Genomic DNA, 23,425 nt, shown 5'->3' with positions numbered 1-23,425 from the left:
CTCACCAGCAGTTAGCAAGGACTGGAGGCCTCAGATCACAAGAAACCACATGAACTTGAAAGAGGACCCAGAGGTGCAGAAACACTGAGATGACACATTGATTTTAGCCTTTTGAGACCCTGAGCAGAGAACCAAGTTCATCTGTGTCTAGACTTCTGATCTCATAAACTATTAAGACAGTAAATTTTTGTTGTTTCAAAAACGTCTGATTTGGTGGAAATTTGTTATGCAGCCATGGAAAATGAATATGATTGCTATTAACTAAAAAGAACCAGGTCAAATTCATGAGTAACAATAACCTACTCTTCATCTAGAAAGATCTCAATAAAAACTAATGTGAAAAACAAAAGACTCATGTGAGGGCCAGTATGAAGCCATGGACCTCTCCTATCACCTCCAGTTGTCAGGGTCCTTGTCACACTCTCATACTGTGGTTCAGTTGGAGATAGTTAGAATTCTGATCAAGAATGGATTGATTTTATGAGAATATATTTGCAAATCATATATATGATGAGGATATAGTATCCAAATATGTAAAAAATTCTTATAGCTAAACAATAGACAACCCAATTTAAAAATGGACAAGCAGCCTGAACAGACATTTCTTCAAACAAGATATTCAGATAGTCATCAAGCACATGGAAAGGTGCTCAGCATCATTAGTCATTAGGGAAATGCAAGTCAAACCCATAGTAAGATATCATTTCACATCCATTAGGATCTGTTAGTGAGGATGGATCTTCATACACTGCTGGTGGGAATGTCAATTGGTTCAACCACTGTGGAAAATTTTGCTGGATCTTCAAATTGTTAAATATGGAGTTACTATATGACCCAGCAATTCTACTCCTAGATATACACCCAAAAGAATTTTAAAGGATTCAAACAGTATATGCACATACATTTATGTTCAGAGCAGCACTTCTGACAATAGCCAGAAGGTAGAAACAGCCCACATGATCATCACAGAATATATGGATAAACAAACTGTAGTATGTATATACAAATGTAGTACTATAGTACTATTAAGCTGTAAAAGGAATGAAGTACTGACACATGATACAAAGTGAATGAATCTGAAAAACGTTTTGGTAAGTGAAAGAAGCCAGACACAAGAGGTTACATGTTGTATGATTCTGCTTATGTGAAATATCAAAATTAGGTCAATCCATAGAGATGGAAAGCAGATTGGTGACTAAGAGGAGGGAGGAAAGGGAAGCTACTGCTTGATGGGTACAGGATTTCCTTTTGGAGTAATGGTAATATGTTGGAACTAGATGGAACTCCATAAAAGGGGTGGTTGCCCAACTTTATGAATTCCCTAAAGGCTACTTAATTTTTCACTTTAAAATGGTTAACTTTATGCTATATGAGTTTTGTCTTAATTTTTAAAAAAGAATAATCTGTTATAGAAAATAGCTAAGTTATATCTTAATCAGTGGTGAGTGAAAGTCGCTCAGTGTGTCCAACTCTTTGTGACCCCATGGACTATACAGCCCATGGAGTTCTCCAGGCCAGAATACTGGAGTCGGTAGCCTTTCCCTTCTCCAGGGGATCTTCCTAACCCAGGGATTGAACCCAAGTCTCCCACATTGCAGGTGGATTCTTTACCAGCTGAGCCATAATCAGTGGCAAGTGACTGTAATTCTGCTACCCATTTTTTTTTAAAGTCTTTAGTGAATTTGTTACAATATTGCTTCTATTGTTAACATTCTGTTTTTTGGCCCCGAGGCATGTGGGATCTTAGAATCTTAGCTCCCCCACCAGGGAGTCAACCTGCACCTCCTGTATTGCAAGATGAAGTCTTAACCACTGGACCACCAAGGATCTGTACCCATTTTTTAAGTGAACCACAGACTGCATTTAGATCTTCTCACCAGTTGTTCTTCTAATGTTCTTTTCCTATTCCAGGATCCCATCCAGGAGACCACATTGCATTTAGTTGTCTTATCTTTTCCAATCTATGACACCTACTCAGTCTTTTCTTGCTTTTTATGACTTTGACAATTTGAAGGCATATTGGTCAGGTATTGTGTAGAATGTTGCTCAGTTTGGACTAGTGTGATGCTTCTCATGATTGGACTGAGTTCTAAGTGTTTGGGGAAAATACCAGTCGGGTGGATTGCCACTGTCATGACATCATGTCGGTGGTCTGTGATGTCAACATGACCTACCACTGTTGACATTAACCTTGATCACTTGATTAAAGTGGTATGTGCTAGATTTCTCCATTATAAAGTTACTGTTTTCCTTTTCCTACTCTACGTTTTGGACGTAAGTTCCTAAGTCCAGGCCATACTCAAGGAGAGGAGAATTTAGCTCTACCTCCTAGGGACAGAAGTATCTACATATATTACTTAGAATTCTTCTGTAAGAAAGATTTGTCTCTTTCCCCTATTTGTTTATTTATCCAGTCATTTATATCAGTATGGACTCATGGGTATTTAATTTTTTATTTAGATTTTAATTCAATACTACGTCATTTATTTTGTGGCTTAACTTGTTCCAGCTTTGGCCATTCTGAATTTTCACTTTCTCTTGTTTCTTTGATGTACCTGCCCTACCCACCCTTAAAGCATTTCCTTATTTTTTGATACTGCAAGATACTCCAGGCTTATCTTATATTTTTCCTGCCCTGGCTCTAGGAACAGTCTCCAAGGAGACTCCAAGGAGTCATGGTTCTTTTCATTGGAGAATGGTATTTAGAAACCAAGATCTGGGTGCTGAATGTACTTATTGCTACTAGGGTGCCATTGGTTGTAGGTCTTCTCTGCAGACAGCAAAGGCACAAACAGTACATGTGTACTCTTTTATATCCACATAACTGTAATTATTTCTCTGTGCATCTGTGTACATAACATAAGCATGACCTCATAGTGATGTCTCTGACTAATCCAGCACCACACTGTTCATTTTTAGCTTTTCCCCTTTGCTTATTTATAACTTCTTTCTCGGACAGTGAGAAACCTGACTCTCATTACCCATAGTTTACTTATTTGCTCAACTCCAATATATATGCATAGTGATTTCAAAATTGCCACCCTACACCCCTGTGTGAAACAATTATACCTACCAGAGTATTGCCTTTATGGGCAGTTCCTTTGGTCTTCAGCCCATAGTTCTCAATTGAAACACTGTTTTAATAATAAAAAATAAATAAAACAGGACCTGATATATTGTGAGCTCTGTACAAACACCTATTAAATAAAATAATAAAAAGTTTAAAAAAAAAAGAAACACTGTTTTGCAAAGTGACTTAGATCACGTTTTTCCCAACGACTTCCAGTGAGGTTATATCATGTAATTTTAATATAGTTACATTAATTTGTCTCAGCCTGCATTCCATCCTGGACTTTTTCAACATCCTAGTCAATTTTTTTAAAAATTTGTATCCATTAAAGTTTCCTCTTTGTGAGGTATGGTCCAATAGTTTTTGACAAATGCATGGAGTATATCTGTCATCCCACCACCATACAGAACAGTTCTCTCACCTCACAGCTCCTCCATGAGTCTCTTTGTGCTTCATTCTTCCTGCTCCCTCAACCTCTGGCAACTATTGACCTAGTTTCTGTCTCTCTCATTTTGTATGGCTTAGATTTTTTATAGAAACTCTTTTTTATTAGACATGAAAAGTGCTTGTAAACAGAGGTTGTCTTACTTTGTGATTGAAGTTAGTTGATACCAGATTCAAGTCCAGTCCTGATGCTTACATTCCTCTCAGTCTTAATTTTCTCATCTGTAAATGAGTCTAAAACTTGTCCTATCTTCATGGGGTTCTTGGGAGGACTCAGTAAGATAACAGTTGTAGGGCACAGTACCTGGCACATAGTAAGTAATCAATAAACTTGATGGTAATAATATTTTATATTTGTTACCTTATCATCACCAAAATCATCATGACCATGGTGGGATGTTTAAAAAAAGACTGTTAAAGAGGCCAGGATATGCTGCTCTCTTGAGTTGCTGGTGGTTATAAGAATGTACCCATGGGCCCTTCCCTACAGGGGTTGGAAGGAAGGCAGAGAGGATGTGACTATAGCAGGGCATTGATCTTCTGCAAGCCTTCCTCTGGTGTTTGTGGTGCATGTGTGTTTTATCAGGGTTGATCCTGAAATTAGGGCTTCCTGAGAAGACAGGATCATGTCTGTCACTCAAAAATTGCCCTAGGCAAGGAAATTTTAGGGCTTCGTTTTGACTTTTCTCCTCCCCAGGATTTTTTTTTTTTTTCTACTTAGAAGATATTACAGCGTGGGAAAAACTTTTTAAAAAGTAAATCACCGTGATCCATACACCCAAGTGGGTAGATGTTTTGGTAGTTGCTGCCATCCCATGGCTGCATTTTTACACAGATGTAAACATTATTTATTGTATCATTAACATTTTTCTGTGTTGCTACATAGTCTTCATAATGATTTTTCATGAAGATATGACAGTCTCATGAAGGAGATTCATCATCCTTCACTAAAATATACCCACTGTTTTGCAGTGCAACAAATCATGAATATAATTTTTTTGCTCCTAATGATTAATTTCCTTGGGATATACTTCCTAGAGTAGGAATTTTCTGTCAAAGGATAGGAATGCCTTTGTGGCTTTATTTGTAGCATTTTGCAGAAATAAATCATATAATCCCTTTTGTATATTAATCTTTATTTCATCAAAAGGCAGCTGTTCAGGGATGTGATCAAATAACTGATGAAGTGTTTGAGACTAATGCTTCAATAGATCACCGATAAATTTTACCATCTGAAAATTTGGAAACCATGATTTTCCCTGATTAGTTTTCTCCCAACTCTCACCACCCCTTCCCCCAATGCCAAGTTGTCCTCAATTCTTTTGGAGGGAACTCCCAAAGTCTTGAGTCTTTTCTCAGAAATTCATTCTTTATTTACTTTTGGAGTTAGGACTTGTTTGCATATGTAAAACCAAGACCATATTGTTGGCAGATGCTGGGGTACATATAAAAAGTTGAGGCTTTTGAGTCATTTTTACAAAACAGGACACAAAAGATTTTCTCAGGAATTTAAAGAAAAGGCATTGAAATAAAGATTATGGGATTGGGTTTCTAATACAGACTTTTCACTTTTGTGTTCCTAGTCAGGTTGTTTCAACTCCAGAATTAGGGACTCTAAAATGGGGAAAGAGTAGACGACTAAGAGATAAAATTTTTCAGATTCATCATCTAATCCAGAAAAACAAATACACAGAAGGAGTTAGAATAAATAACAAAACAAAAACTCAATCAGTTATTTATGATCCCATCTACTAGCCTTAACTATACATTTTTTCCCCCCTTTCTTCAATAGGCTTCTGTTTAGTTTTTGTCTGAAGATAAGAGTAGCTTAAAAGTAATTGTGTTTCCTATCAGCATTTGATAAAGTCCCCTTCCCTTTGGGGAGCTGCCCAGATGTGATGGCACTTGTTGAAAGCGAATTGTGTTTTAGCATTAAATGCTTTTGTTACTGGGGGAAAAAAAAGAAACTGGTGTAGTTTCTAGTCTTTCTAGAAATGATAAAAACAGATGAGAGCTTCTGGTTCAAATTGACTAGCTTAAACTAAAAGGCTGGATTATTTATCCAAGTGAATGTTGAAATCTGTAATAGTACCTGCAAGTACAGTGAGGGGAAAGTGAGTCCTGAGGTCCTGATCTTGTGCCTGCATCAGGGCAGCTTCTATCGCATTCCAGTTCAGTGAGGATGGGTGTGGCCGGGATGCTTCGGAGTCCAGGGCACATGGTGAGCTGGGGGTGGGAGTGGCATCTGCTGCTGCTGGTGGTGTCGCTTACCTGGTCGGAGACTGTGACAGCTGTGGGGAGACCTCTTTAGGTTCTCCGCCACCCCGGGCTGCTCTCAGGGTGGCTCTGAGCCAGGTGGGCGGTTCTAGGCAGAGGGCCTCAGGTTTGAGCAGGAGTGAGTGACAGGTGGGAGTCTGGAAATGAGAACCTGGGGCTAAGAGGCCTAGCCAGGTTCCAATTTCTGGGACAAGCCAAGGCCTTTGATTGGTGGGAGGGAGGGGATGGCACTTAAAAAGGCATGGGGAGGATAGAGAAGTTTTGTCGTGGTACTGCTTTCACAAACACCTCTATCACGGGGTTCATAATCGTACGTCCTCCAGTTCTCTAAAACCTTGACCTTAACTCCAGCTCTTGCCAGTCAGTCTTTGTGGCCCATCTGGAAAGTGAGGGCGAGGCTAGTGTGTTAGAGTGGAGGTGAAACTTGAAAAGTGCTTTGTAGCGACCAGAGCCTACCCTGATTATGTTTTTTATCTCAGGCTCCTGGTGCTGGCCTGTTCAGCCCCATTTATTGATTGACTGATGGCTGTGCCACATGGCTTGCAGCATCTTAGTTCCCTGACCAGGGATTGAACCCAAGCCCTCAGCAGTGAAAGTGAGGAGTCCTAACCGCTGGACTTTCAGGGAGTTCCCTATTCAACCCCTTCTTAGTGAATTTCCAGGCTTGGTGGTCAAGGACTCAAGACTGAGAGTGCCTTTCTTACTTCCTCTAAAACAGTAGTTTAAAAATTACATTTTAGTTTGTTTGTTGTGCTATTTTCCAGATCTTTGTACTTGCATTTTTAAATTTTTATTGTTGAGAAAAATTACATTTTAAGGTCTGAACCTTCAGTAACCCTTTTAGTGGTGGTATGCATTTTTAACTCAAGTTAACACATTTGGAATTTGCTTTGCTTTATGTTTAGGAAGTTATTTTGTTTTGTTTTGTTTTTTCCCCAAGAAAAAGGTTAATACTTTGTATATTCTTGTCAAGACTCAAGTCTTGGCTAGTTTTGGGATTATGGGTCAATTGCTTCACTCCCCTAAATCCAGATATGGGATTGGGGATTAATTTCTTAATTTTTCCAAGCTTGTGTCAGCTGTCTGTGAAGCAGGGACAATAATTCAGTCCTCACATCAGGTGATGATTAAGCCAGGGCTGTACTGTGAGTTGTCATAGTAGCAGAGCTGTGACTTTTGACTACATGTCTATGGTAATTCTTTTCCCTTCAGCCAAATCTAGCAGGGCTGGGTATATGTAGAGATTCTTGTTAAATTGTACTAAACTAGATTTCCTAGGCCAAGGTAAGAAAGAAGGAAAATATCATCAGGTTGCATTGAGCCTAAGCCAGTGGGTCTGAAGCCTATGGGCTAGAGGGGCTGCAGCCAAGGGGGCTCTGGGGTTCCTTGAGGTTCAATGGGGGTGGTCTCTGGATCAGAGATAGCTATTAGGAGTAAGCTTTTTTAAAATTTATTTATTTTTAGCTGAAGGATAGTTGCTTTACAATATTGTATTGGTTTCTGCCATAAAGCAACATGAATCAGTCATGGGTACACATATTTCCCCTCACTCATGAAACTCCCTCCCACCCCCTTTCACCCCCCCTAGGGTGTTACAGAGCCCTGGTTTGAGTTCCTTGCATCATACAGCAAATTCCCACTGGCTATCTCTTTTCCATAGGGTAGTGTATATGTTTCCATACTCTCTCCATTCATCCCACCCTCTCCTTCCTCCCCACTTCCCGCATCCATAAGTCTGTTCTCTATGTTGCGTTTCCACTGCTACCCTGCAAATAGGTTCATCAGTACTATCTTTCTAGATTCCATATATATGCATTAATATACAGTATTTGTTTTTCTCTTTCTGACTTACTTCACCCTGTGTAATAGGCTATAGGTTCATCCATCTCATTAGAACTGACTGAGATGTGTTCCCTTTAATGGCTGGGTAATATTCCATCATATATATGTATCATAGCTTCTTTATCCATTCATCTGTCGATGGACATCTAGGTTGCTTCCATATCCTAGTTATTGTAAATAGTGCTGCAATGAACATTGGGGTACATGTGTCTTTTTCAATTTTAGTTTTCTCAGCGTATATGCCTAGTAGTGGGATTGCTGGGTCATATGGTAGTTTTATTCCTACTTTTTAAAGGAGTCTTCATATGGTCCTCCATAGTGGCTGTATCAATTTACATTTCCACCAAGAATCAATATTGAAAATGACTCTACTACTAAATGCAATCTACAGATTCAGTGCAATCCCTATCAAATTACCAATGGCATTTTTTCACAGAACTAGAACAACAAATTTCACAGTTAGTATGGAAACACAAAAGATCCTGAATTGCCAAAGCAATCTTGAGAAAGAAGAACTGAGCTGGAGGAATCAACCTTCCTAACTTCAGACCATACTACAAAGCTACAGTCATCAAGATAGTATGATATTAGCACAAAAGCAAAAATATAGGCCAATGGAACAAGATAGAAAGTCCAGAGATAAATCTGTACACCTGTGGGTACCTTATCTTTGACAAAGGAGAAAAGAATATACAATGCAGAAAAGATAGTCTCTTCAGTAAGTGGTGCTGGGAGAACTAGACAGCTTTGGTGTAAAAGAATGAAATTAGAACACTTCCTAATACCATACACAAAGATACTCTAAAAGTGGATTAATTAAGATGAATTAATTTAGGTTAAGAGTTAACGTAAGACCAGAAACTATAAAACTCTTACAGAAGTAAGTTTTGATTGGCCCTACCTGGCCTCCCTCTGCTCTGCCCTCCTGTCTTCATACCAGGGACTGCAGGTCCCTTTGTCATTCCTGGATTTATATTTGAAAATGTTACAAAACAGAAACCTGCCACTTTCTATTCAAGGACTCCCAAGTAATTGCTCAGTGTTTATTTCTGTTTCTCCTCCCATTCTAAACCTGCCTATAGAATTTAATGATCCTTTAAAAACCGTTCTTGAGAGCACCAGCACCAATACTGTAGATCTTTCACATATTGGCTTTTGCTGATTTTTCCACTTCTACCCCATGTCATCCGAAACTCATCCTTATTTTTCCCCCCTTTTCTTCCTGATTCAGAAGTTGGAGGGACCAATCAAGCTCCGGACAGTTCGAGAAGCACCGACAGACTGTGTCTGCCCCCCAGGTAAGTGGATGTTCAATCCTTGCTGGCTCCTGACTTCTAGAGACCTGGCCTTCTCTCTCCTGTGTGCTCAAAACTGCCAAAGCCATGGTCAAGAGAATCATCTCAGGTTTCAAGTTATCTATGGTACCTTGTGGATCATCCTTTCTTTCTACATCTTCGGTGATAGGTGTGTCATAAATATTCAGGCAAAATTAACTGACTTGGGTAGATAAGGACAGTGGTATTGGTGGAGGAGCTAAAAACTCTTTGAGGTGACTAATATTAAAGGCTCAAATGCTAGGAAAGTAGCAGCCATCCCTTTTTAAAGATGGAGGAAAAAAAGATGGAGAAACAAGCATGAACCATCCACACAGTGTTAACGTTGTGTTCTTGGCTCTGTTTCAAACATAAGGGGGAAGACAGATGGAATAATGGCACAGGAAGAGGAAAGGAGCTGTGAACATGGTCTGATTTGTTCAAATAACCATGTCTCTTGGATTTTGGTGGTATAGACCAGGGTGGCTGTGACTAGAATTGAGGATTTGTTGGTTCTTAGTCCATGTGACTCAAATCCCGATCGATATTGGGTCTTCTGGTTGTCCTCATTAGAGCTCTGTACATATTATGATTGAGAATTTAAGGTGTAGTCTCAGCTCCACTGTTTTTAGGGCTTAAACTTATCCTCTCATAGAACAGTGTATAATGCCAGTGAGTGAGTGAAAAATCATAACATTTCCCAGACATCTCACCATGCCAGACAAGGTGAGAGAACACAGGAGCTGAACCCAGGCGCCCTGTTCCTTGCTATCATGCCTTCCATTAGACAAATTGCCTGGCATTTCTGAAGCCATTTCACTTGATCCAGAAACTAAGCTTACTGATGGTTGTTATCTCCAGGTTGGGAGATGCCCTGAGATTTGTACAAAGGTGGACCTGTGCTGTGGAAATTCAGTCTCTGGGGGCCCAGTGGGAGTTGAGCTTCGGCTAGCCTTTGATAGGAACTCTGAGAAGGAAATGGCAATCCACTCCAGTATTCTTGCCTGGAAAATCCCATGGACAGAGGAGCCTTTCAGGCTACACTCCATGGGGTCTCAAAGAGTCAGACACCACTGAGCGACTTCACTTTCACTTTCTTTCTGAGGTTTTAATAGGATGGAAAAGGACATGATAAGTAATGACATCATGAGCAGATCAGGAAGTCAGAAGTTGCAGTTCAGTGGGGGAAAAATTTTCAGTTCCATCAATGAATTTCTGGCTGATCTGCAAAATGTATAAAATAATCCCTTTTGTTCCTTCCCTGTTCTGAGTATTGTATGGATGTAAAATCATGTGAATTATGTAGATGAGATTTTTAAAAACTAGGAGTCACTGGGAATTCCCTGGTGATCCAGTGGTTAGGACTCAGTGCTCTTACCGCTGAGGGCCTAGGTTCAATCCCTGGTTGGGGAACTAAAAGCTCACAAGCTGAGCAGTGTGGCCGAAAACAAATAAACAAACCTGGGAGTCACAATGCATTTATGAGACATGAAATCAGTTATGTGGGTTGTAGCCAGTGTTCTGAAATTTTGAACTAGCAGAGATTGGAATAAAAATATTGAAGTTTTTGTTTCAGCTATTTATATTTGCAATTGCCAATGTTAAATGGGTTCCTTGCTGTGGGTTGCTGACTGAAAGTTTGAAAATCATCAATACAGATGATAGATGGAGAGGGAGAAGGGAGGCAGTGAGGGGACTTGGAGCTCCCAAATATATCCAAACCAGGTCCAAATCTTGGTCAGCCATTCACTGTTTGTATCAGCAAATGATTCCAATACTGGAATGGGCTCTGCAGGCTTTTTTGATGTTGTGGAGGAAATACAGGTTAAAGGCCAGGACCTGGAGATAGTCTTGTGTCCTGTCTTCCCTCAGGGACTCCTGACCCACCAAGAAGGTCTCTTGTATGAGCATGGAGGCTGAAAGCCTGGTCAGAACCGTGGTGACCTGCCCTCTCTGGTCTTCACTGTTCTGTCCTTCATTGTTTGAGGGGCTTGTGTCTGTAACCAGGCCATCCTGGCCGGTGAGGTCAGCATAGCCCAGGGGGTGTGGCATCACAGCCTGTGTCAGGCCCCAGTACACACCCATGTCCACATCTGCTTTTTCTCTCCTGTCATCTTGAGCTGGACGATTGATCTGAGCCCTTCAGACTAGAACCTTTTATCAGTGTGAAACCCCATAGGCTAGCATATTCTCCTCTGCCATAAGAAGCACAAAAACTGTTTCCTCCAATACCAGAAGCTTAACTCATTCCCTTTCTCTCTGGCTCTGATCTGCCCTCCAGAATTTTGGCGTCTGGACGCGGAGACCACCCTCTGTAACTTGGATCCCCATCTTATTTGAGATGCCCACGGATCCCCCGGGCCCAGTTCCTTCCCACGGCCCAGGGGACAGTGTAGTCTTTTGTCAGATCCTAGGATGCAGCAGGCAGATAAGCCAGGCCAGAGAAGGGGGCGGCTCTTCTGTGTGTATTGCCCATTGTGAAGTGGGTGCTCGGGGAGCTCTGAGGCTGAAAGGAGGGGTAGGCTTTGGGCTGGAAGGTCAAGATTCTTCTCTTACTGGAGTCAGTGGTGGGATGAGAGGCTGAACTGTGCTCTGAACTAGCCCTGTGACCTCAGGCAAGTGAGAGGCCCTTGAACTCTTTGTCTATAAAACAATATAGCTGAGGTTGAATTGTGTCCCCCCAGAAGATATGTCCCAGTCCTGACCCCTGATCCTTGTAAATGTGACCTTACATGGAAATAGGGTCATTGCAGACCTAATTAAGGATCTTGGGATGAGGTCATCCCGGACTTAGAGTAGGCCCCCAAACCAATGACGGGTGTTCTTATAAGACACAGAGGTTTAAGTGATTTGAGACACAGAAACACCCAGAGGGAAGATGGAGGCAGAGGCCAGAGTGATGCTTCTGCAAGCCCAGGAAAACCCAGGACTGTCAGCAGCCACAGAAACTGGAGAGAGGCATGGATGCAGTTCTCCCTCAGAGCTTTCAGAAGGAACCAGCCCTGCCAACACCCTGGTTTTAGACTTCTGACCTCCAGAACTGTGAGAGAATAGGTTCCTGTCATATTAAGTCACCTCATTTGTGGTCATTGGTTTTGGCAGCCTCAGGAAACTAAAATAAATGGGATTATTAATCACTCTAATTATGAAGTTGCTGAGATGATCAAAATCATCTCAGGGCACAGGAGCTTCCTGCACCATCAGGTGTGAATCAGGTGTGTGGGGCTGCATCAGGAGCCCCCTGATGCTGCTGTTTCTCATACACCTGCCCCAGAAGAGACTTCTCTTCCTTCAGCAGAGAGTGCCAGGCTGTAGATTCATGTGGCTTACCCGTGTCCCTGGGGATTCCAGTATCTTCTTTTCTTATGTCACTTATGTACTTATATATTTTCAAATGTGTTTAAAGTTTTAAAGTATTTATTTTTGAATAGGAAAATAATATGTGTACTACAAGTACTACAAAAGATTACATTTGAAAAATAATTCCCTTCCCTCTTTCTGCCCTGTTTCTCCTGCTCCCCTTTCCAGGGACCCATTACCCATTTGCTGAGGTCCTTTTGAGCAGTCCTTTCCAATAGAACTTTCTGTGATGATGGAAATGTTCTTTCTCTCTGCTAATATAGCAGCTACTGCTAACCACGGGGGGCTATCAAACACCTGAAATGTGGCTACTATAACCAACGAACTGAATTTAAAATTTTTGTTTTAGAATGGATAAACAAGGTCCTAATGTATAGCATTATAAATAAGCCATGATGGAAAAGAATATAAAAAAAGAATGTATGTGTGTGTGTGACTGAGTCACTTTACAATAGAGATGAGCACAACATTGTAAATTGATTGTACTTAAATTTTACAAAAGCTTGTTTAATCTTAAGTTGCCATGTGTGACTGGTTGCTATAGAGTTGGACAGCTCAGTTTTTGAGGTCATTTAGATCCATTGCCGTGAGTAGCTCCCCTCTTGGCTTCACGCAAACATGTTGTGTGTTGCCTTCTCGGTTTGCAGCTTCCCTCTGAGATGGTCTGAATCAGTCAGTCCATGGATCAAAGGGCAGTGCTGCCCATGTTGGGTTGAATGAGGCATCCTGTCAGGCTGTTGGGCAGTCCTGTGAGGTACCTGGCCTGTCCTCCCACCCCAAGGACATTTGAGTTGTTCCCCATCCTGTGTTCTTACAGACCGCCCTTTGAGGAAGTGTTGGTGGGAGGCAGGCCTGTTGTCTTGCCCTGTCCCCTACCTTCCTCTCGCTCTGTACTGAAAGCCATCACAAGGGAGGAACTGCTCCAGGGCTTTAGGTCGCGGGGCTGAAAGGACAGGAGCCCTCAGTCTGTTCGGGGAGCTCCCTTCCCAGAGCAGCAATTCTGGAATGTTGCAGGAAGGGCAGTGGCAGGGGGTGGCCCTAGAGTCGGCTCTGTGGGAGACTTGGGCATCACCTGGTCCCCACTGTGCTGTGAACACGTGAGCATCCCAAGGGATGGGTCGGGACTGGCACCCTAGAGCCTGAGAGGCCCGGATTTGACCCTAGACTCTGCCACTTTGAACAGCTGCCCTGTGGGTATGGCCTGCACCTCCTGGACATATGGGCCATACTGGTGTAAAAGCTCCTTGCATTAACTCACTCTTTTAATTATGTTTAATACGAGGAAACATATTAGCTCATACGACTGGAATGGAGAGGTTAGGGATAGAGTATAGGTCAGGTATATCTGGGTTCAGGGGTTTCTCTCCATCTCTCAGCTTTTCCCTGTGTCATTTTCAGACACCATCTCCTTGGGGTGAGAAGGTGGCCACTAGTGGCCCTGGCGGTAGATCAGACCTGAGCAACCGCAGCAGGTAGAGCACTCCCCATTCTCAAAGATGGCAGTGTTGAGGAATGGGAAGTGTTATGGGCTGAATTGTATCCTCCTCAAATTCATATGTTCAAGTGCTTACCCCCCCGAACCCCCCCCCAACAGTACCTCTTAAAATATGACTGGATTTGAGACGGCGGTCTTTAAAGAAGCAGATAAGATAAAGTGAGGCCATTAGGGTGGGCCCTCATCCACTAGGACTGGTGTCCCTGTAAGAAGAGGTTGGGGCACAGACAATTGCAGAAGGAAGATGACAGGAAGTCAGGGAGAAGATGGCCATCTACAAGCCAAGGAGAGAAGCCTCAGCAGAAACCAACTGTGCTGACTCCTTAATCTCTGACTTAAAACTTTCAGAATTGTGAGAAAATAGATTTCTGTGGTTTAAGTCACCCAAACTGTGGTACTTAGTTTTGATAGTCCAAGCAGACTAATACAGGGAGTTATTGTTGCTGACTGGGCTTCCCAGGTGGAGATAGTGGTAAAGAACCCATGCCTGCCAATGCAGGAGATGGAAGAGTGGCGGGTTCAGTCCCTGGGTCTTCCTGACCCTCCTCCTGCTGGAGGAGGGCAAGGCCGCCCACTCCAGTGTTCTTGCCTGGAGAATCCTATGGACAGAGGAGCTGGTGGGCTATGGTTCATGGGGTCGCAAAGAGTCAGACACAACTGAAGTGACTTAGCATGCATTGTTGCTGGGTACAGAGTTTACATTTGGAAAGATGGAAAAGTTCTGGAAAATGGATAGTGGTGATGGCTATACAACACTGTGAATGCATTAAATGCCATGAAATTGTGCACTTTTAAGTGGTTACAATAGTTATTTAAACTTTGTCTATACTTTACCATGATTAAAGAAAGAAGTCCCAGAGTTGATCCTGATTTGCTGGCCTGGGGCAGATGCCTCTCCCTGCACTGATGCTGTGCCTGGAGAATGGGACACATTGATTGGCCAGATGTGGGTCATGTGACCTTCCTTTGACCTGAGGGCAGGGTGGTGTGGGGGAGGGTTGACACTACCACGATCATGTGGGCTGAAACTGGGAAAGGGTGGTTACCTCAAGGAGAATTAGGGTGCTGTTCTCAGAAAAAGAGAAAAGGGGTGTAGCTGGGTGGACACAAGTAATAGATAACTGCATTAGTCCTGCTTCTGGGGGCAGCTGGCCAGACGTGTCCAGGAGCTCCTCAGCAGGGACCCTCGGTCTGACAAGGGATTTGCCTCTACTTGAAGCACGTGAGTCTTGTCCCTCTGTTGAACTGGTCCAACAGACAGTGCGGCTCAGTGATCAAACACTTGAGTTTTGGACCCAGACTGCCTGATGCAAATTCTTTGTCCCTTGCCAACTCCATGACTTCCTGTTGCTTCAGTTTTTCATTCTGTGAAGTGGGGTTTCTAATAGTACCTACCTCATGGAATCACGCAGGACTGAATGAGCTTGTAGAGAGTTTGTAACAGGGCCTGGCACTGCTTCCTGAAAGTGAGTTGGTGGTTAGGAACCCAGATCCCTTACCCCCAGGCCAGGCCAGATCCACTGGGTGCAGCCTCTTACCTTCCTGATTTTCACTGAAGTCAGTCAGGGCTGAAAGATAGGGAGAAGGCGATTCAGAGTTGGCGGTTGGCGGGGAATATTCTAGAGGGAAACAACAAAGGCCTGGCAGACTTTCTTGGCATGTTCTTCTGGGACGTGGTGAGAAAATGCTAGTGACAGAGCCCAGAAGTAGGGAACTGGAAAGGAAAAGAAAACCTGTGGCCCATGAACTCTTGTCAGCCACTAATGGCATTTGAAAGACCTCATCGTGCCAAACATGGAGCTCCGTACAGTTTGCACTGGTTTTTAACCTGCCCTGGAGAGTGTTAGGAACTTTTCGGAAAAACAGTTAATAGTTTTCATTTCCTTTTTGTGCCTTTTTGTGTCCTTGCATAATATCCCAAAGATATGGCATGTGGTTTCCAAATGACAGGCACTGCGCTTGCAGTGTACGGTGACTTTCCAGAAATTAATAAGCAGATTAATCAGAGTTAGAAATTGGCTGGTCTGTGAAAATGTTTGGAAGTTTGAGCAGAGGAATGAAACTGCTTAGGAAAGCATGAAGTTCAATGGGGAAGTGATATAAAACCTGATACATCTTATGGCAAATGTCACATAGCGGAACATAAATGGTCAGAGTTACTCTGTTCAGCCTGTTTACTGTATTAGTTGCTTTAGGAACTTGCTTATTGTACTTTGAAGCAAAAAGTTACTATCCCTTTTGAGTTATTTCTTATTTGTAGAATTTTAAAAATGATACTTTTTTTAACTTGTTAAACCCTCATTGACTTGTGTTTATGGTAAAACTAAGTAGCTTCATGGCAGTTTATCCCACTATTCACACTGTACAAAGTTGAAGAAGATAATTTATGTGTCTGATTTTTTTTTTCCCCCCGCCAGAATTCCCTGGAGAATTCATTCATTTGTTCATTCATTCATCTCTCTCTACCCCCAATTTTGTGTTTGTCCTATGGATGATATTGACTGAGGTTGTTAGAGGACTTGCAGACCCAGTTGTTAGAGGAAAAAAGTCCCAGAGAAAGTAAAAGAAGGGAGAGATCACCTCAGATCAAGGAGACCTGGGGGAGAGGTTTGGGCAGGGTTTTGAAGACTTGTTGGCATCCTAGCCATCTCGGATTGGGGACACATTCCACAAGGTCTGGCGCCTGAGCAGAGGCAGAGGGGAGCTCTGGGAGTGTCAGGGAACTCTGGTTGGAAGGTGGTGAGGGTGGGTCTTGATTATGGAGGGATATGGGCTTCATTCCATGGGAGACAGTTGAAGGTGTGTCAGTAGAGTTCAACTTTAGGAGGAGGACTATAGAGACAGCATGGTGGATGAATTGGATTGCATCACCCACTGAGAGGGTGCTCAGGATGAGGCTGGTCTTGTCTTGCTGCCTAACGCATCCTCTGAGCCTAGAACAGTGCTGGAGTATGAAAGAGGGATGATAAATATCTGCTGAATGACTCCCCTGGAGGAGAGGTCATGAGAACTTGAATGAGGGCCATGAGAGTTGATGACAGGGAACAGCTGTGAGAGGCACGGGGCCATGTGGTGGACAGAGCTCACAGACAGGATGGATGGGCACTGGAGGGAACAAAGATACCCAAAGCCTCAAGCCCCAGGGAGGGAGATATCCTGAACAGAAACAGGAAATCCCCAAAGAGGGATTTAGAAGGGAAGATGATAACCGTAGTTTTAGACAGTGATCTTATGAAACCAATTTGTCAACACACTGATGGATGAAGAAAATAATTAGAAGTCTTCTCTTAAGGCATTGTCTGTCTACTCTGAACCTATTAATTATAAAATATACTGTGTCCTATAAATAAAGGTCTTGAGGTTTAGCTACGTAGTGACCATTGGGATTTGAAGATTTTCTGTGACCACTAGAGGGAGCCCACTATATTCATTAAATTCTATAAAAATCTAATAGGATTTTTTAGAAGGATAATTAATGTTTTAAAAAATATATTAGAAAGTACACAAAACTCAAACCAAGGACAGTGAAATGCAAAGTTAACCTTTCATTCTGGTGTCTTTTTCCTACTAAAATGAAAGATCGTTGAGGATTTTCTAGATTCCAGAATTGAGTGGTGTGTTGTTGATTTCAGGTGATGTTGATTATGTAAGTGGTAAAATAGACACTAGCAGACATATTCCTGAAATAGTTGTCCCATTCACCCAACATTTATTGAACACGTCTTGTTTAAACCCAGTAGAGACTTGCTGAAGCTGTGGGAAGATGAGCCTGCACGTGTTTTGGCCATCTTGGCCAACTCCATGCCAACTGTTGGGTGACAGGTGCAACTCTTCACTCTGTGAGGTGTCATATAACTTTGTACATTGGGATTATTAAATGTCTCACATATCAAGAGCTACACACATGGTGGGACTGCCTTTTCCCAGGGGTAAGTTCAATGCAGTCATACTATTTCGTTTCTTAGCTGTCTTCTTATGCCAAAGTATATTCCACATGGATTGAAGACTTAACTGTGAAAAATAAAACCATGGAGGGCAAGACAAAAATACAGTGGGTCACTTTTAAAAATTGTGAAGTGGAACTAGACTTTATAAGCACGGTCCTGAAGTCAGAAACCACAAAGCAGCAGTTTTCAACCAGGGACGACTTAGCCTTTGGAGGATTTTGACAGTGTTTAGAGACATTTTTTTATTTGTCTCAACTTGAAGGGTGTTTCTGGCATCTAGTGGGTAGAGGACAGGGAGGCTGCTGAACATTCTACAACGTACTGGAGAGCCCCCAACACAAAGAATTATCCCACCCAGATGTCAGTGCTTCCAATGTGGAAAAACTCTGCTATAGAATAAACGTTTTCTTAAATGTTTTAAGCTTAAAAGCTTAAATTTTCTGTCTAGAAAGAAGATTCCACCTTAAAGTTTAAAGATAAATGGTAAGTTGAAAAAAAATCAGCTTATGTAACAAGCACATTGTTACTATTCATGAGCTATAAAGTGCTTTTGCAAAAGAATAAGGAAAAACCAAATATCTTAGTGGAAAAGTGGACAAAGGATATGAGTAGGGAGTTCCTAGTAGAAAAATACAAATGCTGGCACTTTCCTTCAGTGAATGCTTCTGGAGAACGTGTTCTGCTCTGGGCCCTGGAAAAGATGGTCCACATCATGAATAATTGAGGACATATATAGTAAAATGAGATGTTCGTTTTCACTGATCAGATTGATAATGTTTATTTGTTTCAATCTTTCTGGAGGACAGTTTGGCATGTAAACGACATTTTTAAAAGCACAAACTTTTCCCAAGCATTTCCACTTCTAGTTTTAGTATATAAACATGCACAGGTGATGTTTATCAGAGCATCACTTATGGTAGCAAAAATGTAGAGAATAGCATACATAGCCCTTTATAGGGGAAAGATACCCACAATATTTCAAGAATGGGGAGAAAACTGATAATATCACAGTGTGAGCAGTGATGATCATTGAGTGATTAGATTTGAGCATCCATTATAATCATAATCATCCAGCATAATCAGGAACAAAAAGCAAAACAGCTGAAAGGTATTCATTCAAAAAGCAAAAACAGAGTTTGTCTCTGGCCCTGGGCTAGTCACAGGCCTGTCCAAATGTGTTACTGGGTCACACCCATCCTGCCTACCTCATCGTGTGCTGCGGTTGTCTCCTTGACCCAGGGACTGAACTCAGGTCTCCTGCATTGCTGGCGGATTCTTAACCAGCTGAGCCACCAGGGAAGCCTCAGAATACTGGAGTGGGTAGCCTATCCCTTCTCCAGGGGATCTTCCTGACCCAGGACTTGAACTGAGGTCTCCTGCATTACAGGCAGATTCTTTACTGGTTGAGCTACCAGGGAAGCGCCCTGGGAGAGCAGCCCCTGTCTTATTTAATGTCCATGGTCCACACAGCAAGATACCTGGAGTATCACAGGTGCACCAGTGGTGTTTGTGTTTAATAAGTATTATATTACTAAAGGATCTATTAAAGCTGAAAAGTGTGCTTAGACACTGGTTAATATAGACACCCATGGGGAGTGATGCACAGTTCCTCTTCTGGTGTGGGACAGACCTGGAGCTGAGTCCTGGATCTGCCATTTAAGTGCTGAATGATCTTGGGCATGTTATTTAACCTCTCTGTGCTTCAGTTAGCCACTTTTTCATATTGATACCATAATCCTAAACTTAGAAGGTCATTATTTGTTATTTTATTTATTCTTCATTCAAATGTACTTACCATGTTAGATTCTGAGGACGCAGTGGTGAGCAAGACAAAGTCTGTGCCACATAAAATTTACATTCCAAGTGTCATGGATGGGGTGGAGGAGACAGACAAATGGAAACAGGTAAACTTACAGATGAATGAGATAATTCTGAATTGTGATGAGAGCTATGGAGGCATGGACCAGGTGCTTTAGTAGAGGGTGCAGGTGGGTGCTGGTGTTGAGATATTCTACTTTAGAAAGGGAGGTCAGGGAGACCTCTCTGAGGAGGGAACATTGATGCCAAGATCTGCAGAAGGAGAAGCCAGGCATCCTAAGATATCCCAAGGCCCTAAGAACAGTGATTTGGTTCTTCGATATCCAAAAGTTTGGGGTGTCTTCTGGGGATAAGGAGGGGGTCAGTGTTTGAAGTGGGCAGGGATGGGCATGATGAGATAATGCAGTAGATGTGTCTGACCCTCTTGGCCACAGAGAGTGTATATTTCATCCAAAAAGCGTGGGAAATCATTGCTGGGTTGAAATAGAGAAGTGACATTGTGCAGTTTATGTTTTGAAAAGCTCAGGCTGATACAAAAGGAAGAATGGTCTTGGAGGCGTGCCTGTGAGGAAAGTAGGAGCAGAGGAAGTGGGGAACCTACAGGGAAGTTAATGCAATTGTCCAGACCAGATGAGGGCACAGTGGTGGTGATGGAAAGACAGGTGGAGTTGATGTGGATTTTGGAGACTACACTGACAGGACTTAGAGGTGGACTCAGTAAGGGGGAGTGATTGGATGACTCCCAGCTTTTGGATGACACCTGAAATTTTTGGTCAACTCAGTGGTGCCATTTGCTTTAAAAGGGGTGATCAGAATGAGGACTCTGTTCAGAACTGTTCATTTTGATGTGACTAGTGGACACCTTAGAGGAGATGCACAGTCAGCTCTTGGATTAAATGACACAACAGAGGTGGAGGCACAGCAGAGGGCCTCACTTTGAGTGGGCATGTGTCACGGCGTGTTGACTCTGAGCACACATGTACTCATGTGAAGGTGGCCTGAGCTGCAGTGTTGTCTTGGCCTGAAGTCTGGAAGATGTCTTTATTCCTTACTGTATTAGTCAGGGTTCTCCTAGGAAACAGAACCAATAGGAGATGTATATCTGTCTATCTGTTTACTGGCCTGCCTACCTACCTACTTATGTAAAGAGACTTGTTTTTTTTTTTTTAATTTTTAATGGAAGGGTAATTGCTTTACAATATTATGTTGGGTTCTGCCATACATTAACATAAGTCAGCCATAGGTATACATGTGTCCCCTCCCTCTTGACCCTCCCTCCCCCCTCCCACCCCTTCTCACCCCTCTAGGTTGTTACAGAGCCCTGGTTTGAGTTCCCTGAGTCATATAGCAAATTCCCATTGACTATCTGTTTTATATAGTGTAGTGTATATGTTGCTATGCTCCTCTCTCCATTCGTCCCACCCTCTGCCTCCTCCCCACAGCCCGTGTTCACAAGTCTATTCTCTATGTCTGCAGAGAGACTTATTTTAAGTAACTGGTTTATATGATTTTAGAGGTTGGCAAGTCCAAAATCTCTAGGGTAAGTTAGCAAGCTGGAGGCTCAGGAGAGCCGATGTTCCAGTTAGAATCCTAAGGATTCTCTCTTCTTTGAGAATTCTCTCTTTTAGTTCTATTCAGACCTTCAACTGGTCAAATGAGGCCCACTCACATTATGGAGGGCAGTCTGCTTTACTCTAAGTCCTCTTGTTTGAATGTTTATATCATCCAAAACTATCCTCATGGAGAAACACCCAGAATAATGTTTGGCCACATATCTAGGCACTGTACATTCTTCCTCCTCTCTCTCTAGCCAATTATCTAGGCACTGTGCATTCTTCCTCTTCTCTCTCTCTAGCCAATCAGTTCACTTATCCTGCTTCCCGTGCATTTAGGATCAAGTATGCAATCCATAACTTGGCATTTGTGAATCTGATTCTTGCTTCCCTCTCTAGACCCATCTCTCAAATTGTATCACCTTCCTAAGCCTGTCTCTAAATCATGTCATTCACTTGGAACCTGCTTGTCATTCCTTTGCTTGAAATGTCTCCTCTCCTAGCTTTTTACTGGAAGAATCCATATTCATTCCTCATGGACCAGCTTTGATCTTCCCTCTTCTGGGAACCTTCATCTTCTAAGGAGAATTAATTGCCCCCTCTTCATGCGAAGAGTTGACTCTTTAGAAAAGACCCTGATGCTGGGAGGGATTGAGGGCAGGAGGAGAAGGGGATGACAGAGGATGAGATGGCTGGATGGCATTACCGACTCGATGGGCTTGAGTTTGAGCAAACTCTGGGAGTTTGTGATGGACAGGGAGGCCTGGCGTGCGGCGATTCATGGGGTCGCAAAGAGTCGGACATGACTGAGCAACTGAACTAACTAACTACCTAAATGTGATCTGACCGTACTCTGGGGACCCCCTCAAACAATTCCATATTGTAGTTGGGGTTGCTTCACTTAGCTGTCACCACTGCTGCCCCAGCCTGTGAAATTCTACAAGGCAGGTGCTATATTCCATCTTCCCCTCACTCCTGCTACCCCCAGGATCATAATAGATCTTCCACTGAGTGTTAGATGGGGGTGGGGGAGGGGAGGAAGGCCAAATGCTGCTTTTACTATGGGAACATACAGAATTCAGCTCATATTATAAATACATTTAGGTGATTTGTGGAGTGACAGTGTCAAGTCTGTTAGAGAACTGTTACAGAGAAGGGGTAATAAAAATCTATAAATAAAGCTGCCGCAGCCAACAATATCCTTCTTGAATTCCTCACTGTCCAGGAACCAGGCAGTCCTGTCTCAATGCCTGTGGGGAAGCCCATTGATGGGATGTCCACCCTCTTCTTATTTTTAGACTTTATCCTGACTCTCTTTCAGTTTTTCTCATGCTTTCACCACGTGACTTTTTACCTTGCTTATCTTAGACTTAACTCTAGCCAGGGTGCTCTGCTGAGTTCTGAGTTGGCCCCAGGGGCCAATGATTGGATGACTAAAGTTACTTGCATTTTGGTTGGGTGCTGGCCAGTGTCCCTTACTCCTGAGTCAGATCCGGTCCTGCCGGCCGGCTTGCCTTGGGTACTTGCCATTCTGTGTCAGAAATCTATTCCCTACAGGGAAAGAATTCAAGAATCTCCCTGAGAAGACTTCTTAACCATGTGCAGCTAACGTTCCTTGTACATTTTGTCCCAATCCCCAGATTGCCTAAATAGAGCAAGCTTTGGAAACTGTGTAGACTCAGGCATTCCCAGCCTCCTCCCAAGGTTGGAAGGCCTAGCCTCTGAACACATATGTCTCTCTGAATTTCTTCTCTGTCCTTTGGCCACTGAGCCTGTCCCCTTTCCCTCTTGTGGCTTCACCCTAGCTTGGAACACCCATCCTCCATGTACCATCCTAAAGCTCGGACATACACAGCCTTCTGGAGGTAACGCAGGCATGCTCTGCCATGAACCTGGCACCGGTTGGCCTCAGCTTGCCTTCCGTCCTGGTGGGGCTGATTGAAGTGGGTGGCATGGACAGCCCTTGCTGAATTGTACAAATAGGATTAGCTGTGGCTGAAACCCATGGAAATGTTCCTCTTTCCCTTGTTCTCTTAGTTTGGCTTGCTCTGTCCCACTCTGCTGCTTGCATCCTCATTTCTGTCCCTTTATAAACTTGTCTCAGGAGCTGGGCCCTGGGGTGAGCCCCCAGACCTGACCGACCATGGGAGAGGCAGCTTCGGAGGGTAAATAGCCAGTCTTGCAGGGTCTGTGCTGTTCTGGGGAATAGAGATAGGGGAAGGAGGCTGGATGTGTGGTGAAAGAGATCGTGTTCTCTGATCAGTAGCAACAGAAATCAACACAAACAGATTTAGATCCAAAAAGAA

General features: G+C 42.9%; 1 protein-coding gene and 1 non-coding gene across 2 annotated transcripts in view; both read left to right on the top strand.

Annotated features, from left to right (window-relative positions):
- Positions 1-23,425, top strand: part of COL23A1 (collagen type XXIII alpha 1 chain) — a 378,625-nt gene that overhangs the window by 19,746 nt on the left and 335,454 nt on the right. The window contains exon 2 of the mRNA XM_065918326.1: positions 8,865-8,931. Within this exon, the coding sequence (XP_065774398.1) occupies positions 8,865-8,931 (67 nt within the window). The remainder of the gene's footprint in view (positions 1-8,864; positions 8,932-23,425) is intronic.
- Positions 10,287-10,359, top strand: TRNAK-CUU (transfer RNA lysine (anticodon CUU)). Its single transcript has one exon. It is a non-coding gene; the product is annotated as a tRNA-Lys (tRNA).

This window comes from Muntiacus reevesi, chromosome 1 (assembly GCF_963930625.1).
Source record: "Muntiacus reevesi chromosome 1, mMunRee1.1, whole genome shotgun sequence".
Lineage (NCBI taxonomy): Eukaryota > Metazoa > Chordata > Mammalia > Artiodactyla > Cervidae > Muntiacus > Muntiacus reevesi.
Note: the sequence above shows the minus strand (reverse complement) of the source record. Positions and strands in the feature narration are given on the sequence as shown.